The following is a 15,319-nucleotide window of genomic DNA, read 5'->3' on the forward strand; positions in this document are numbered from 1 at the left end:
TGTCGATGACAAAAAGACGATCTTGAAAGAGATATGATTGACAAAGGACGGGATAACGATATCACCTTTTTATATCTCCTGAGGAATTTTACGCCAAGAAATCCAAAGATGGTCAATCGGCTTGAGCAACAATATTCCATGTGGGACAATGGACGTGTGATGCTCATACCTTCGGTGAACAGGATAATCGGTCTAAACAAGCATGTCATGCTGTACTTTGCTGTACAAAGTAAGTGGGGTAATCTGAGGGCGGAACGCAATCGTCGAGACTAAAGTAGCTTTTCCGGGTGTGAATGATTATCAATACCAAAGGAGGGGTAACGGGGTGGTCTGATGGGACACAAAAGGTCTCGGAGCTATTTCCATGATTTTATACGAAGTGGTACAGTATACCGGAAGTTGGAATCGGACATTGAAACACAGCTGTACATCATGATTGATACCCGGGGTATACAGCACACCTGATCATCCATCAAGTTGTGATCAGCTGATCTGAGATGTCTTGGATGTGGAGACGCTTTAACGACGTGTACAAAGGACCCAATGATATCACTCTTAGTTCAGGGGGAGATGGGGCTAACATGGACACAAACCATGAAATAGCTTGCTAGACCTGCTTCAGTCCGGAGAAGATGTTTCAAGAATACGGAGCGTAATCCGTCAACAGGCGGAATATCACAAATCACATCTCAAATACAAATCATCCCCATCGATAGAATAAAAGTCTGCAATTCACATACAATGCCAACGTATATAGCGTGCTGCTTAGTATTCCCCTAGGATCTAGATTCCCTCATTGGCAATTGCGCCACCGAGAGATTGGACAATCTCGAAGGCGACGTTCTTCTGTCCGCCTCTGGTGGTGTAGAGCTATAAAGTGTCGACAACATCATTAGCGCTCAATCGTAATACGATTACCGTATGTACTGTCTGATTATTTTGCATGCCTTACACAATTAACAGTAGCGAGATCTGCATGTCCACAATAACCATACGTCAGCTTCACTAACACATTAATTTATAGCATTATGCGATACTCACAATCTGGTGAATTACCATCTGAGCCACCTCTTACGAAAGAAGTCGAATCGTAGTAACATCCATCGGAAGCTGTGGGAGGAGGCACCCAGATAGGACAGAGCTTCTCGAAGCTATCTCACAGTATATCTCAGGTTTGAAGAGCCCAATGTGAAGAGGCAAACGAAAGAAGATGGATGAACTCGAAGCGTGCGAAGGGTCAGACTCGACTTACGTAGATTGGAATTGATCCATCGATTGACAATCGGGTTTAGCCACTAAGATAGGGTTGGAGTAGTTGTCATCTTGACCCCTGACGAGATGGAGATGAGAGTGGTCAAAGTGAACTTCATCTTGGCTAAGTGACAGCTATACGAGTGTATGGGTGTATAAAAAGGTGACTAGGTGGACGTTGTATAAGTCGAAGGGATCTCGAAAAACGTTAACCAAGATGGGTATATATATATATTCCTTCAAACGCCCCCAGGGGATGGTCTGGGCATGACTTTCGAATTGCTGTGAATAGCTCAAAGGAGCCTCTTCGGCTAATACGATCATGATGAAGCTACTGTAACACAGATCTCGGCCTGCCGCTTGGATGATCATCTGACATCAGAAGATGGGATGCACGGTCATCCGGTGAGGTGCTGCATCATCAACGATCAGCAGCATACATTCAGCGTTCACTATCAAGTGGTTGAAGCTGGAACGTTCTGGATTATGCATAGAAGATGACCATACCGTTCGACCGATCGCAATGCTTGCGACCCCATCTGCTCATCGCCACGACGTCAATGCCATCAGGGCAATAAGGTCTCAAAATTCAGTTTGAGATTCGGTGGTTCAAAAATATGCGGTACAAAATAACGTTTGCATCTTACACTCAAAGCGGGCAATTCAACATATAGTGTACTGTATTGATCAGTATCTACGAGACTCCTACCATTACTCATCGATCGAAAGGCCACCGAGGGCTTCGGCAATTTCCCCACCTACGTTCTTGCTAGAGCCGAAAGTCACGTACAGCTGAGAGTGGCAAAACAAATCAGCGAAAGTGAACAAACTATCCCCTCAAGATTTCAACTCACGCAACTGACATTCGCGGAATCTGCAATATGATAGACCCTCCTCACAGATGTATCAGCCTCAGTCCAATGGCAGTAGTGACTATGATTCCCATTGTGTAAACAAGCGTACTCACATCTTTGAAGATTACCATCCCAATCACCTTTGTTGAACGTAGTTGATGAATAGATAAATCCATCAGTAACATTTGGAGGTGGGATCCAAACAGGACAAAGCTTCTCGAAGCTGTGCCAGCTCACCATTTTTAACATGGAAGAATGGTATGTGCTGTACTCTGTCAAGTCGGATTGAAGACTTACTTGACTTGGGATTGATCCATTGTCTGACAGTATGGCTTGACTACCAGAACAGTATCGTGATTACTGGATCCTTGGTCCTCTTTAGCATTAACCAAGAGAGCGCAGAAAATGACCAATATAGTTGATTGAATCATCATTATAGTCTAGTAGTGAGGAAGTTCAGATGGCAGGAGGATTAGTTGCAGACGTGACAGGAGAAGAGGAAGTGGGTGAGAGGCTTTGAGTTGAGGATATGAAAGTAGTATTATACAATGGTTAAAACAATCCACCCCTTACTGACGATGAGCGGCTGATGGAAGTAATCGGTCATACGGCCAGCTGACTGATAAAAAGCTGAGTTCAGATCCTGTTTGGGATGGAATCCCTCAAATTGCCATCAGTTCGTATATCAGAGATCAGCGGTCGGCGTGGCATCAAGTCGTTTCCTATGATCATCATTCAGTGTACCGTATCCATAAATTGAGCAGTTTTATCACTTGACAACCGTCTTGAGATACTAATGGATTATTTGCTATTGACAAATGGCAAGCTTCACGTGCATAATCATGATCAGTCCTATCTTACAGAGACTTTCAAGCAATGATCGGATGACATAGGAAACGAACGAGACACATATCATGTGTATATATCCCTATCATAAGCACTTGGTAGTAAAGAGTAGACCATGATACACAGCCGCGTTGGTCGGCAAAGGTATGCATCACGATCCCAGGCCTAGGTGGATGAAATTGAAGGCCAAACGAATGAATAATGTGTCTTTTAGGCGGCTTAAATTACAGAAGTAGATGCACGTATCAGCAAACTAAGGGTGTTCTGCATCGAGATGACATATGTCTTGATTCAGTATGATCATAGACGGAGATGTACTCCACCATGAGATTCGAATCGTGATACTGTATCATATCCCGTACAAATCGCCATCAAATGCTTCACACGAAAAAAGAACATTCATATCGGATCACTCGTACATCAGTACAGTAAATCAAAGTCCATCATTCAATATGGTTCCACTAAGCTTTCCCACCACCTAAAGCTTGAGCTACTTCCTCGGTAAAGAGCTCGGTAGTGTTAGAAGCGACTTCGGTGTAACTCTGTTATGAAAGATAAGATTGATCAGCTTTTGGAAAGTATCAATAGTGATATGTGTCAGGATTAGGACTTACACAGAAAGCGTATGCTTGTTCTATTGGATAAAATATCATGGCATCCATCGTCAGCAAAATGCGGTATATGGCCGAAGACTCCACTTACCGGTTTCACCTTCTGGAGCATTGAAGTATACCGCTTTGAACGTGTATGCAGGATCGTTTGCTTTGTAAGCGGGGCAATAGGCTTTGAAACTTTGTTACACGACAGTGGAAGATCAGTCTTTTCTTCATCACAATTGAACAGTGAGTGGGGTGAAAAAGGTGTTCTTTGTTCTACAGAAACCAATGCCAAAGTGCATCCGATGTACGGTACGGTACATGTTATGCACATGACAAAGACAAGGTTGATTGATAATGTACTCACACATCACCGAATACATTGATATCCCCAATACAGGAGGACTTATTGATCTTGATTCTATCACTAGAAGCGTATACGAGAGCTGGAGGGCTGACGGCTAACAACAAAGCGACGATAGAAAGTTTGTTGAACATGGTTAACAGGTACTGTAATGAGGTAACTTCGTGGAGATTACGTTAAAGCAAATTAATTAGGTTATCTTTGGAATATTGTCAGTACAAGTAAAGAATATAGTTGGAGATCTTACTTGCTACTTACGTGTTGAGCTTTTATATATCCCAAATCTCGACATGGGTCACAAGATTTCGTATACTGCACTGTACAATAACACTTGGTCAGCTAAAAATACCATCCAACGGTCTCCGAGGTTGAACAAAAGGAAAAGAAGCTCCTTTCATCCCGTTCCACTCATCTCATCGCCTCGTGCAATAGACTAAGGAGGTCATGTGTGTTTGAGAGAACAGGTAATTGTATCATGTGAAATTGTCCGTGTAACACAATGGAGATGTTGAATGCTGTGCGGGACTAGGGATGAGCGGAGTGGAGCGTTTGATGACGAATGTACAGTAGAGAAATGACCGATTGGAAGTGTGTGCGGAGCAGACATCAGCACCGCTTTATTCGGAAACTTGTCGGAGTCTCGAGCTAAGCTTCATTATTCCTCGAGGAATCCATGCATTGTCCGTTGATCATCATGAAGCCGTGAAAATATGAATGTCATGAAAGTATGGGAATAAGAGTATAACACAAACAATGACTAGTTGATCGTATTCGCATGCAATATGATTAGGAGGAAAAAGAGAAAGAGCCAGCGCTCTTGGAGACCTGATTTTGGTTGGTAAGAAGTCGAAGAAGAAAATACAGATACTGTAAGGTGAGGCGGTACGATCAACTACGATTCACTCAAGATCTTATCTATATTCTCATTCAACCATCCAGCTCTCGATTGTAAATTGGCATTAGGGAAGAGTGTATAGACTGTTTCTCTCGTTTGACGTTTGGTGCTGCAGGCAAACGATAGCATCGTCAGCAAGTGACCAACACGGTGTAATCTACGAGTCACTATTGGGGCTCGTCCATCCCACTGCAGGTGAAAGCACTCTGCCACTCACACATTCATCAGATCCTGTTTACTCAGCCACGCTCTCAATTTCTCCAATACCACCTCGTCATCAATCTCTTCCGCTGATCTCTCATCAATTGTTAATCCAGCCAATTTATCTTTCTCTCCTCCTCCAAGTGGGTTGGCGGTCGTGGCTAAAGAGTAAGATGACACTCTCGATTGGTTATTCTGTCCTCCCGCCATTCCTCCTAAACCTGACATGATGGTATTTCTCGGTGCTCCCATTCCCATCATACCTTGTCCCTGGTGGGATCCAGTAGGTACAGGTGACACCATACCGTTCATAGGTGACATGTGTCCAGGCATACCCATAGGATTGAAAGGCATCATCATAGGGTTCATCATTGGTGAGCCATACTGTTGAGGTTGAGGTGGTGGAGGGTAAAATGTACTTCCTCTCATCGAACCATTATCCATGAAACTTCCACCAGTAAACATCGGGTTCAGTCCACCAGGCGGGCCACCATGTCCATGTACATCGTAGTTCGATCCATTACCCCACATCGACATTCCCGCCATACTTTGCACCCGATCCCTAGGTTGGAAGCCAGCTCGTAACGATGGGTTGGATTCGGCATGACGTAAGTTTCTCGAAGAATGCTGAGGACGTAACGGGGATGAGTCTCGCCAATAATCTGCACCTGGAGGTAATTCGGATACGGAAGAATGGAATGATGGAGCTCGGTTGGATATCGGATAGGGGTGAAGACTCCTTGAAACCAATGTTTGAGTGGTTCCTCGTGATTTCTCAGAGTGCAAAGACGCGGTTTCCCAAGCATTCGCTTCGTATTCTGTGCGCACAAGTTGTCAGCTGTTGCTATGCATGCACCACGGTTTTTCCAGCGGCACTCACCTTTAAAGGTCCTATAAGGGATCATGCCCTCGTTGAAGGGCTCATCGTCTTCATACACCACAGTCTTCTGATTTCCTTCACCGACGACCTTACTAGTGGCGTTATGAGGGTACTGTTAGCTATATACAGGTCGACATCACAAACATAGCTCACCGAGTATTACCCCAACTGAAATCATCCATCGACCAGAATGAGTACAGTGGTAAGAAGACGGAGTAGACGGGAAAACTGATTAGATTGAAACGGATGTTAGCAAGTGGGTCTGTTCAGCAATTGCTCCATCGAAGACATCACTTACGCTAAGATATAAACAATCATCCATCCGACCAACATGAACTCCCGCTTAATGATGAAGATAAGTGCCTAGGCGATACAAATTAGCTGTATGCGCTTTATGTAATACTCCTCCAGCTTACCTGTAAACCGTATACTGCAGCAATCATTGCGAGGGAGATGACCGGTACAGCAGCTTGTTTAGTAGATACCACGATGACCAAGTAGATCAACTATAGATGAAAGATGTACGATCAGCACATTGTAGAGTTAGGTTATTGTAAATGGACGACTTACATATCCACAAGTGGCAGGAAGGATCTATCGTGATTTGGAAAGATAGGTATCAGCTGGAATCATTTTATCCTGGGCAGTATAGCTGAACGCACAATAGTACCTAAAAGATCCAGGAAAACAATCCATCTCATACTAAACAGACAAAATCCACACATCTCAGGTAAGAACAGTAACTCCGCTAAATTATGAATGGTCGAATTGATCCATCTTCTCCTCTGCGATAACAGCACATTCCATCGAGAAGGTGCGACCGTATGTGCAACCGCATCAGGGGTGAACTTCATTTTGAATGTTGGGAAATGCTTCATCATCAATGTAGTCAGATATCGATCTTCACCCAATGAAAACAGGTTCTTCTTGTGTAACGTATCGACGTTTGGCTCGGCATATTCGTCAATGACTATTGATGAGATGATTACTGGACGACCCTTGTCGGCGGTACGGATTCGATAAACGGAAAAACATCCTGGAAGACAAGTGACGGAACCGAATAAGGATTCGAATGCCTTCGTCAGATGGTGAGAGATGTAGTATTCATATACCTAGATTGGTCAACGTCAGCTGAGCTATTACCTCGCACGACCAGCTGAACGTACTTGAATCATGGTGGTAAGGGATTCCTTCTCATTGGCTACCTTGGTCTCTCCGCAGATTCCGATAATCTTCTGATCGTCTGAAGTACATGAGATAAGTCGATTGAGCGAGTCAGGTGTAACGGTCTATGGGAGTGATAAAAGGTAAGTTATAAGACCGATACGTGCAGCAAAGTCACTAACAGTATCCGCATCCACCTGGAAGATATACTCGTAAAATGCAGGGTCAATTCCAATGACATTTCTCATCTGGTGGTAGATTTCTAGTTCTAACGGTGACATAGGAGCTTCGAAGTGTACTCGGTTGAGATATTGCATGAGCAGAACTTGGGAATCTCGTTTACCTCTGTTACCTGGTTTAGAAGTTTCTGATGGTTTGCCAACTTTGACGACAACGACGTAACTGGAAGCAGCTATATCAGCGACGTCACTCAGGTATGATGATGACCAAATTTCCAATTGAAAGGGTAGGGGTAGGAGATAATTACTCACGGTACCACATGTCCCTCAAATTCGTACAACCCACTATACACTTTTCCATAATTCAATTGCTTCGAGCCTTCACCAATAGACTTGAACAGCAGAGGCTCAGGATCCAGCTTCGGGTCTACACCCAATAAGTCCAATACGATTCTAGGAGTAGGTCTGTTGTTACCTGAACCAATGATATTACCATCACAGATGATAAAGATCAATTTCCTCTTATCATCGTATTTCAACGCTGCCAGAGAATCAACTGTCTTCTTAAGCGATTCTTCACCTTCGGTATAACATGGTACCTGACAGATAACGAATTTGTCGAGAAGTTCGGGTTGTCTCTTTGATCCAAGTTGGAGTGCAGCAAGGACTATCGTTGAAGCGATCTTGTCAGCATAAACGTTCTCACATGATACTAAGACAGGAAGAAAAAAAAACGAAAATCAGAATGATACTCACACTTAGCACCAATGGTAGCCATGATGACAATACTAAAAGCCAAAAGCAGATAGTTTTGTACCAAACATTTCGACTCTTTTCTGAAATCCATCTCTCCAAGATAGAAAGCGTTATCCAAACAATTCAAGTTATTATCTACTTCTTCTTGAGGTAGCTTTTCCAATATCTCAGTCATGGACTTGGTTATATCTTGACCTGAAGAGGATTGGAATAAACCAGAGATATCTTCGTTAAGGAAGCTATAATTTGGGAGATCGGTGCCACTTGATCCTGAATAGTATTGTACGGTGTATAGGTAGTCGGATAGGTCGTAGACTTTCTTCTTATATATGGCCCATTGTCTGAAAGATCGAGGAACAATCAGATTAATATCAACACATAGTCTGTACTGACTAGCCAAGACACTCACTTCGAATCACTATTCGCACCATTCTCTATCGTACCTTTATCAAACACGTAACTACCCTTGTAATACTGCTTCAAATCGGGCATCAATCGATTGGTGTACCAGTCTTCTGCATTCAGCTTGGTCCCAGTTATGGTCTGCTGTTTACCACTGGTATGTACAGCGTAGGATACGATCGGGGTGAAGTTGGCTCGCATAAGTGCAAGATCCTCGTTGGTGACTAATCCAGGACAAGCGACCGTCATAGGAGGTGGGAAGTAGTTGGTCAGATCTTGTCCTGCAAACTCGAGCATTACATCGCTCGAAGTGGTGTAGCCTGAGAAATCGGAGTGTTGACCTTTGTAGAATTTGGTGAACTGGAATGAAGGATCAGTGGGATGACATACTGAAGAAGAGAGGACGATGAATATCAGATTGAGAATCATGATTGGAGGGATGGAGTATAGGGTGATTTTAGAAACTTGTACTCACATCGTACACTTTCCCAGCTATCGCAGCCATATAATCATCTTCTCCCTGATGAGTAGCCAATTCCGATGTGTTCCACGCTTTATCTGAATTGGGGCATAACAGTCTTCCAAAGAAGATGATATAGAACAATACGATCCCACATGATAAAATGATCATTTCGAATATAGCCAATTTCTCTCTCCAGGCCATTCGCACATCTTGTCTTTTCATCTTACCTAGCTTTACTAATAGGAAGCTAGGTACCCACCAAGTCAATAACCATGTTATTCGGATCCACCACCTTCTGGCTCGAGTGGTAGCTATCACTTCAGTCGCATGAACCTTCTTCTTCTTCTCTTTCACTATCATCCCATCCGCCTCTGCTTCTACATCTTCGTACAATTTGGCTTTCAACTCGGTAGCATATGTATCGGGATCGACCTTATCGTACGCTGACCAGACTGTCGATGCGTTCGGATCAGGTGAGTCTTCGTATCCTACATTATGACCTGGAGGCGGCGGCTGTTGTGGATAGGGTTGGTTGGGGCTCTGTTGGTAAGGTTGAGAGAGATAGGTCTGAGGATACTGATGATGATCTTGATACGGTGCTGGTGAATGAACTGGTGATGTACCTTGACGCAGAGGTTGTGAAGTCTCATCTTCCATCTCTACATCGTACCTTGCGGGTGCACCTGCTGGAGATGGTTGACTCTCCTCTAAATGTGAATAACGATGATTAGGCGGCGAGGTTCGATATTCACCCGATCCATTGGGTCGATGTGACATGTTGTCAACCCGATCGAGTGTGTAAAGAAAGGAGTGTAAATGACGGGGAAGGAAAGTGGCTATCGTCCGTATATGAGTGGGTTCGAGTCAGAATCGATGAATAAAGAGAAGACAGTGCAATGAATGGTGAATGGTCTTGAAGAAAAACTGTAATGGGATCGTCAGGTCAATGCGTAATAGAGTGGAGCGGCAAGCGGGAGTTGGTCGAAAGTGAAATTATGTATATGATATGGTGATGTGTCTATACTGACCTCGAGTCAGCCTGAACGTATACGTACAACCAATGAATATGAATGGTATGGAGATGTGTAGGAACTCACTGCTATGAAATGAATGAATGGGTGTAATGCTTAAGATGAAGATGGGGTCACTATGAGGTCTGTATGCTATTTGCTATGCTATGCTTTTGTTACCCCTGTTCTTTCTCACTCCTTTCTCTTTGATTCCCAGCAACCCTTTGATACGTGGTCGATGTGTGGAAACGGTCCGTGCCCCGTGTGTGATGTTGAACGAGCTACTCAATGCTATGATCTACAACACTCGTCAATCGTATACTTATGATATGAGCTGGCCTTGGCTTGGCTTTGGTTTGTCGTTCTTGAATGACATGATCCAATGATCCAATACGATTGCATAAGTCTGCCTGTCTATGATCGCATGTGAAACTGGAAAGAGTTTAATCGTCTAATCGTTGAATTGTTTCCCTTCTATATCGAGGCTGTGTTTCTAAATTCGCAAAGAAAGCAACAGACGCAACAAAAAAAAGAAATCATCCCCGCACACTTCCCATTGTTTTACCCCGCGTTTACGTTGGTCTGATCTGGTCTATCTGGGTTTTCTGGAAAAATCAAAAAACGTGGTAACACGGGTTGACCTAGCGGTAGTGATGGTAGTGCGAACGAGTAGCGTACATGTACGGGTACCGTAATATAGAAGATTCTATTTGAGCACTGCTATTTCATGCATCTCGACAAGAGCTGTATGGACGGATAGATATGACGACTTTACTTGATCAAAAAAGAACAACAACATACGAGACCATAATCCAACACAAACATCTTGTTACTTACTTGCAATATTTTCAGTGAGGATGCTTAATTGATCTGATCAACCTACGAACCGCGGATCTTCATGACAAGCTATTGTTATCCGCTGTCAGCTATCATGCCCAGGCAGTGCACAGTGGAAAAATGAACCAAGGTGACCGATTGGATCGCTGGGGATAGGATGGATGATGAGTCAAGCATCGCTTAAGCCCGGTGAATGGTGAATGGTGAATTCGGTGTTGGTCGGAATCAAAATCGGTTATATGAGACCCCACTTTTACCGGGTGTAAGGGTGTTATGAGGACGTGTAAAAGGATAATTGGAATTACCAGATCAGTGGTCAAAGTGGAACCGGCCACCGGTACGACCAAGCAAGCAAAGCTCATGTTGATTCACTTCCACTCACAACCTCTCTCTGACTATAAAATACAACTATAGAACAATCAAGGATGTTGACAGGATTGTGAACAGCCATTCCTGAACAGACATCCATCTATCAACAGCCATATCTCATCCAATGCTCATTCGACAATACCCAGCTTCTTCATTCCCACGTATCTCTCGGTCCATCACAGCGTTAGCTCTACCGGGTGTAAGAGTGAGTATATTTACTGCACGTACCTACATCCCTTTTGCCAACGAACGATCGAGCTGACAAATCTCCTCGAACAGTCCTCAACAATGTCCATATTCAATTCCCCCAAACGATCATCCTCCACCGGTGCCAAACCCCTTTACGCCTCTCAATCTACCCTCCCTCATCTGCCTGTTCCAACTCTCAATTCAACATTCCACAAATACCTCGAGACGCTCAAGCCGCTCCTTACCACTGAGGAATACACCCGAAACGAAGGGCTGGTGAAATCCTTCTTGAAAAGTGACTTTTCAAAAGTACTTCAAAAGAGATTAGAAGATCGATCGAAAGAAAAGGAATCATGGTTGAGTGAATGGTGGAATGATACTGCCTATATGGGTTACAGAGGTCGGATCATACCTGATGTCAGTTATTTCTATATTCACAAGAGAGGATTAGGACAGGGGGCGAGTCAAGAGGAAAGAGCGGCGGAACTTGTTAGAGCCACGGTAGAGTTTAAGAAGTTGGTTGATAGGTGAGTAATGTTGATATCGGTTTTTGTATATTGTGGTGATATACACATGTCTGGCTTTAGCTGACATGGTGGATTACATACTATAGCGAAATACTAGAACCTGAAAAAGTCAAAGGTCAACCACTATGTATGAACTCGTATCAATACCTGTGAGCTAAGCTTTTCTCTGTATCCATTCCTCAGCTAATTCTTCGTTTCATATCAGATTCAACGCTGTCAGAACACCAACGAAACCAGCCGACCTACCAGTCAATCATGGATCAGACCACCATCATATAGTCGTACTAAGGAATAATCGGTATTTCAAAGTTGATACGAAAGGTAGAGGGAAACAGGATCTGGTCAATGCTTTCAAAGAGATTAAGAAAGTTGCAGATGCCAAAGAAGGTAGTGGGCTGGGGATTCTGACTGGTGATAATCGAGATACATGGACTGATGTGAGTATGATTGTTTATCTCATCCTCTGTCTGCAATCTTATTTTACCAATCCCGGTGGTATGTAATGCACACCGTTTGTCGCCATGCTGATTTGACTTATACTTCATCAGGCTCGAGATCACTTAATCTCCCTTTCACCTGCCAACAAATCCTCCATCGATACTATTGACTCTGCAATCCTCCTTGTATGTCTAGATGATGGACCTGCGCCCTCCACGGACGATTCGAGAGCATGGTCCCTTTGGGCTGGTGGACACGATAGATCACCTAGTGGTAAAGGGTTCAATAGATGGTTCGATAAACATCAGATCATCGTGGATGCTGATGGAGAATCAGGATTTAATGGTGAACGTGAGTCAGCTTCCATATTCCCAAGACCTTTATTTGCTATACAATCTATGTACTTAATCATCGCCTTACTTCAATCGATTACTGAGATATTGATATTAAATTCTCTATCTTAGACTCGATGTTGGATGGAACACCTACTCTGCGTCTCAACGAGTTCACGCTAGCTTCACTTCAAGCTGGTAAGATACCCCTGGAACTTCCCGAAAACGAGAAATCGAAAGATCCCATGCCCAAACCTGAAGAAGTGGAATTTGAATTGAATGAAAAATTGAAAGGCATCGTGGAGAAGTCAAGGAAGGGCTTTGGTGAAGAGATGGGTTTACAGGATCTAAAGGTGAGTTCTTAGCACCGATACACCTATAATTAATGTCAATTTCACTCCGTTTTGTTGGATTCCGATTTCCTTGTGATTTCATCATGGGATTGGACTATATCTGTTTGTTAGAGAAGTACATTCACTCATATGTATTTTCTTGTTTTCAGATGGTCAACTTCGAAGGGTATGGTAAAAACTTGATCAAAACGCATAAAGTCTCACCGGACGGATGGGTCCAAATGGTAAAACAACTTGCTTTCCATCGACAGTTCGGTCGACCTGGAATCACCTACGAGTCATGTCAGACACGTAAATTCCTACTAGGTCGAACCGAGGTTATCCGATCTGCTTCTTCTCAATCTAAAGAATTCTGCGAAGCCATGTTGGATTCCAACGCGAAAGATACGGAGAGAGAAGCAAAGTTCCGTAAAGCAATCGAAAGACATATACAATATTCGTCTTGGGCCGCGGATGCTCAGGGAGTAGATAGACATTTGTTCGGATTGAAGAAATTGGTTAATACCACCGAAGGAGAGACGGTACCAGAGGTATTTACGGATAAAGCTGGGTTGAGGAGTGGACATTGGGAATTGAGTACGAGTCAGTTGAGTAGTAAATTGTTGGATGGATGGGGTTACGGTGAGGGTGAGTGAAAGTTTTGCTCTTCAGCTTTTTTATTTGAATAGGACATGGATCAACGACCCAGAGGATTTTCAGTGAGATAGTGAGGTAGAAAAGAAGATACTGTGCTGATATATGAATTTTGTATGAGTATAGTCGTCGAAGATGGCTATGGGCTTTCTTATTCAATCTTGGACGATAAAATCACATGGTGTATAACCACCAAGAATAACGATGCTGAGAAATTCGGTAATGCACTTTGCGCCGCGGCGGAGGAATTGAAGGAGATGATGGAGAGGGCCAAGAAATTGACTGGCGAGAATGGTTCCAAGTTGTGAATTACTGAGATGAGGGGATGGTATAACGGAATAGAAAAAGATCAGTTGATTTGGTACAGGGTACTGTACAGATAGATTAGATTTGGTATATGCGTCTACACGTATATGCACTTTCATGTCTTCCGAGTGAGATACTTGCCCATCGTTGAGCAGTGATGATTGATGTTGAGGTATGACAATGACATCTGATTGATATGTCCGATGCGTAGTGTGTACATATATGATATGGTATGATTGTTACGATGAAGCGACTAGCCAATATCCATGTACTCGTGCTTTTCCCAAGATATGGCAGTGTCTCGCGATGAGAGTAGGTGGAAGAAGGTGGTATAAGGAGATAGGATCGTTGGGGGTGATCATCGTCTGATCTTGCCTAATAAGTGATTGATCTGAAACACAAGGCAAAACCAATAGATTCATTAGCATTCATTCGTTTTCGTTCAGTCGCGACAAGTTGGTATGGTGAATTTTCTTGTGAAGAGGAGGATAGCTCGAGGAGGAAGGGAATCGAATTTCAACCTAACATCTCTGTCGTTCCTTCTTATCATATTATCGTTGTACAATCCAATCTTCTTTCACTATCAATCATAAAATACAAGGTATAAAACCTTCTTATGATCCATCTCCTCCTTCCTACATACCAATTTCCGAATAATCCCATCCCCTACCATCGATTTCTATACCACCTCCTGCAATCCTTTAAATCGACAGAAGAAACACACTCACCGAACTCTTCCCCTTACCACCGGCCACATGCCTGTTACTCATACAGTTCTGCAAGGCCTTTGCTGAATCCGCACATGCCGCTGTATGCCTGAGATCGCCGGTCGTTGCGAAACATGCTAGGAGGGTGGTGAGTTCAGGAGCGCACGGGACAATTATCTGGTCTGTCACCAGTGATTTACCGGGTAGAGGTAAGGACGGTGTGAATGGATTGCCGTTAATCGAATGAGGGGATCATGATGGACATGCACAGATGTGATCGTGGTAGGGAAGATATATGGTAATGTTCGATGAACAAGATATTCGGATAGGTAGGAATATGATCAGCATCCTTCGATGTAAGCTGTTTTAATGAGGATGGGTACAGCATCACTCACCCTTCCTTGGACGAACTTTGAATCTGAAATTTCCTGATGGCATCTTTGCTAATGTCTAGTGTACAACGAGTAATGAGAATGGCATGTATGAAAACAAGATAGAAGATGACCTTTCATTCGAGGTGATGATGCAGGAAGGGAAACGAAGAAAAAGTCAAAATAACGAATCAGACCTGACCAATTATTTCCCCATCCCATTTAAAGCTTGCGGAATGGATTGAGGACAATAATCAATCACCCGAGAGAGACAGTTGCGTAGTGGTATAGATATAACAGTATATGGACAAGATGGATGCATAGAGGTGAGTGGGACTCTAGAGTGGAGCACTTGCAGTGTTACTGATCTCTTTCTCTTGAACAGGGCTGCCGGAA

General features: G+C 43.5%; 5 protein-coding genes across 5 annotated transcripts; 1 reads left to right on the top strand and 4 right to left on the bottom strand.

Annotated features, from left to right (window-relative positions):
* Window positions 1–783: 783 nt before the first annotated feature.
* I203_105453 (uncharacterized protein) lies at window positions 784–1,272 on the bottom strand (the record flags this gene model as incomplete). Its single annotated transcript, XM_019144613.2, has 4 exons — window positions 784–870; window positions 953–972; window positions 1,042–1,151; window positions 1,253–1,272. 4 exons carry the CDS (start codon window positions 1,270–1,272, stop codon window positions 784–786), a joined length of 237 nt encoding a protein of 78 aa, XP_019005948.2.
* Window positions 1,273–1,962: 690 nt separating this feature from the next.
* I203_105454 (uncharacterized protein) lies at window positions 1,963–2,539 on the bottom strand (the record flags this gene model as incomplete). The annotated part of the gene is made up of 4 exons (XM_065517783.1): window positions 1,963–2,043; window positions 2,106–2,125; window positions 2,219–2,328; window positions 2,403–2,539. The coding sequence occupies 4 exons, from the start codon at window positions 2,537–2,539 to the stop codon at window positions 1,963–1,965; spliced, it is 348 nt and encodes a 115-aa protein (XP_065373087.1).
* Window positions 2,540–3,412: 873 nt separating this feature from the next.
* On the bottom strand, window positions 3,413–4,045 carry I203_105455 (uncharacterized protein; the record flags this gene model as incomplete). Its single annotated transcript, XM_019144614.1, has 4 exons — window positions 3,413–3,493; window positions 3,566–3,585; window positions 3,654–3,742; window positions 3,915–4,045. 4 exons carry the CDS (start codon window positions 4,043–4,045, stop codon window positions 3,413–3,415), a joined length of 321 nt encoding a protein of 106 aa, XP_019005949.1.
* Window positions 4,046–4,803: 758 nt separating this feature from the next.
* Window positions 4,804–9,628, bottom strand: I203_105456 (uncharacterized protein; the record flags this gene model as incomplete). Its single annotated transcript, XM_019144615.1, has 14 exons — window positions 4,804–4,915; window positions 5,024–5,825; window positions 5,888–5,979; window positions 6,041–6,115; window positions 6,186–6,250; window positions 6,304–6,393; window positions 6,458–6,481; window positions 6,550–6,999; window positions 7,054–7,176; window positions 7,234–7,453; window positions 7,543–7,897; window positions 7,987–8,327; window positions 8,396–8,748; window positions 8,864–9,628. 14 exons carry the CDS (start codon window positions 9,626–9,628, stop codon window positions 4,804–4,806), a joined length of 3,867 nt encoding a protein of 1,288 aa, XP_019005950.1.
* Window positions 9,629–11,355: 1,727 nt separating this feature from the next.
* Window positions 11,356–13,847, top strand: I203_105457 (uncharacterized protein; the record flags this gene model as incomplete). The annotated part of the gene is made up of 7 exons (XM_019144616.1): window positions 11,356–11,783; window positions 11,870–11,932; window positions 11,989–12,220; window positions 12,332–12,572; window positions 12,686–12,906; window positions 13,056–13,533; window positions 13,666–13,847. 7 exons carry the CDS (start codon window positions 11,356–11,358, stop codon window positions 13,845–13,847), a joined length of 1,845 nt encoding a protein of 614 aa, XP_019005951.1.
* Between the last annotated feature and the right edge of the window lie 1,472 nt (window positions 13,848–15,319).

This window comes from Kwoniella mangroviensis (assembly GCF_000507465.2).
Source record: "Kwoniella mangroviensis CBS 8507 chromosome 1 map unlocalized Ctg02, whole genome shotgun sequence".
Classification (NCBI taxonomy): domain Eukaryota; kingdom Fungi; phylum Basidiomycota; class Tremellomycetes; order Tremellales; family Cryptococcaceae; genus Kwoniella; species Kwoniella mangrovensis.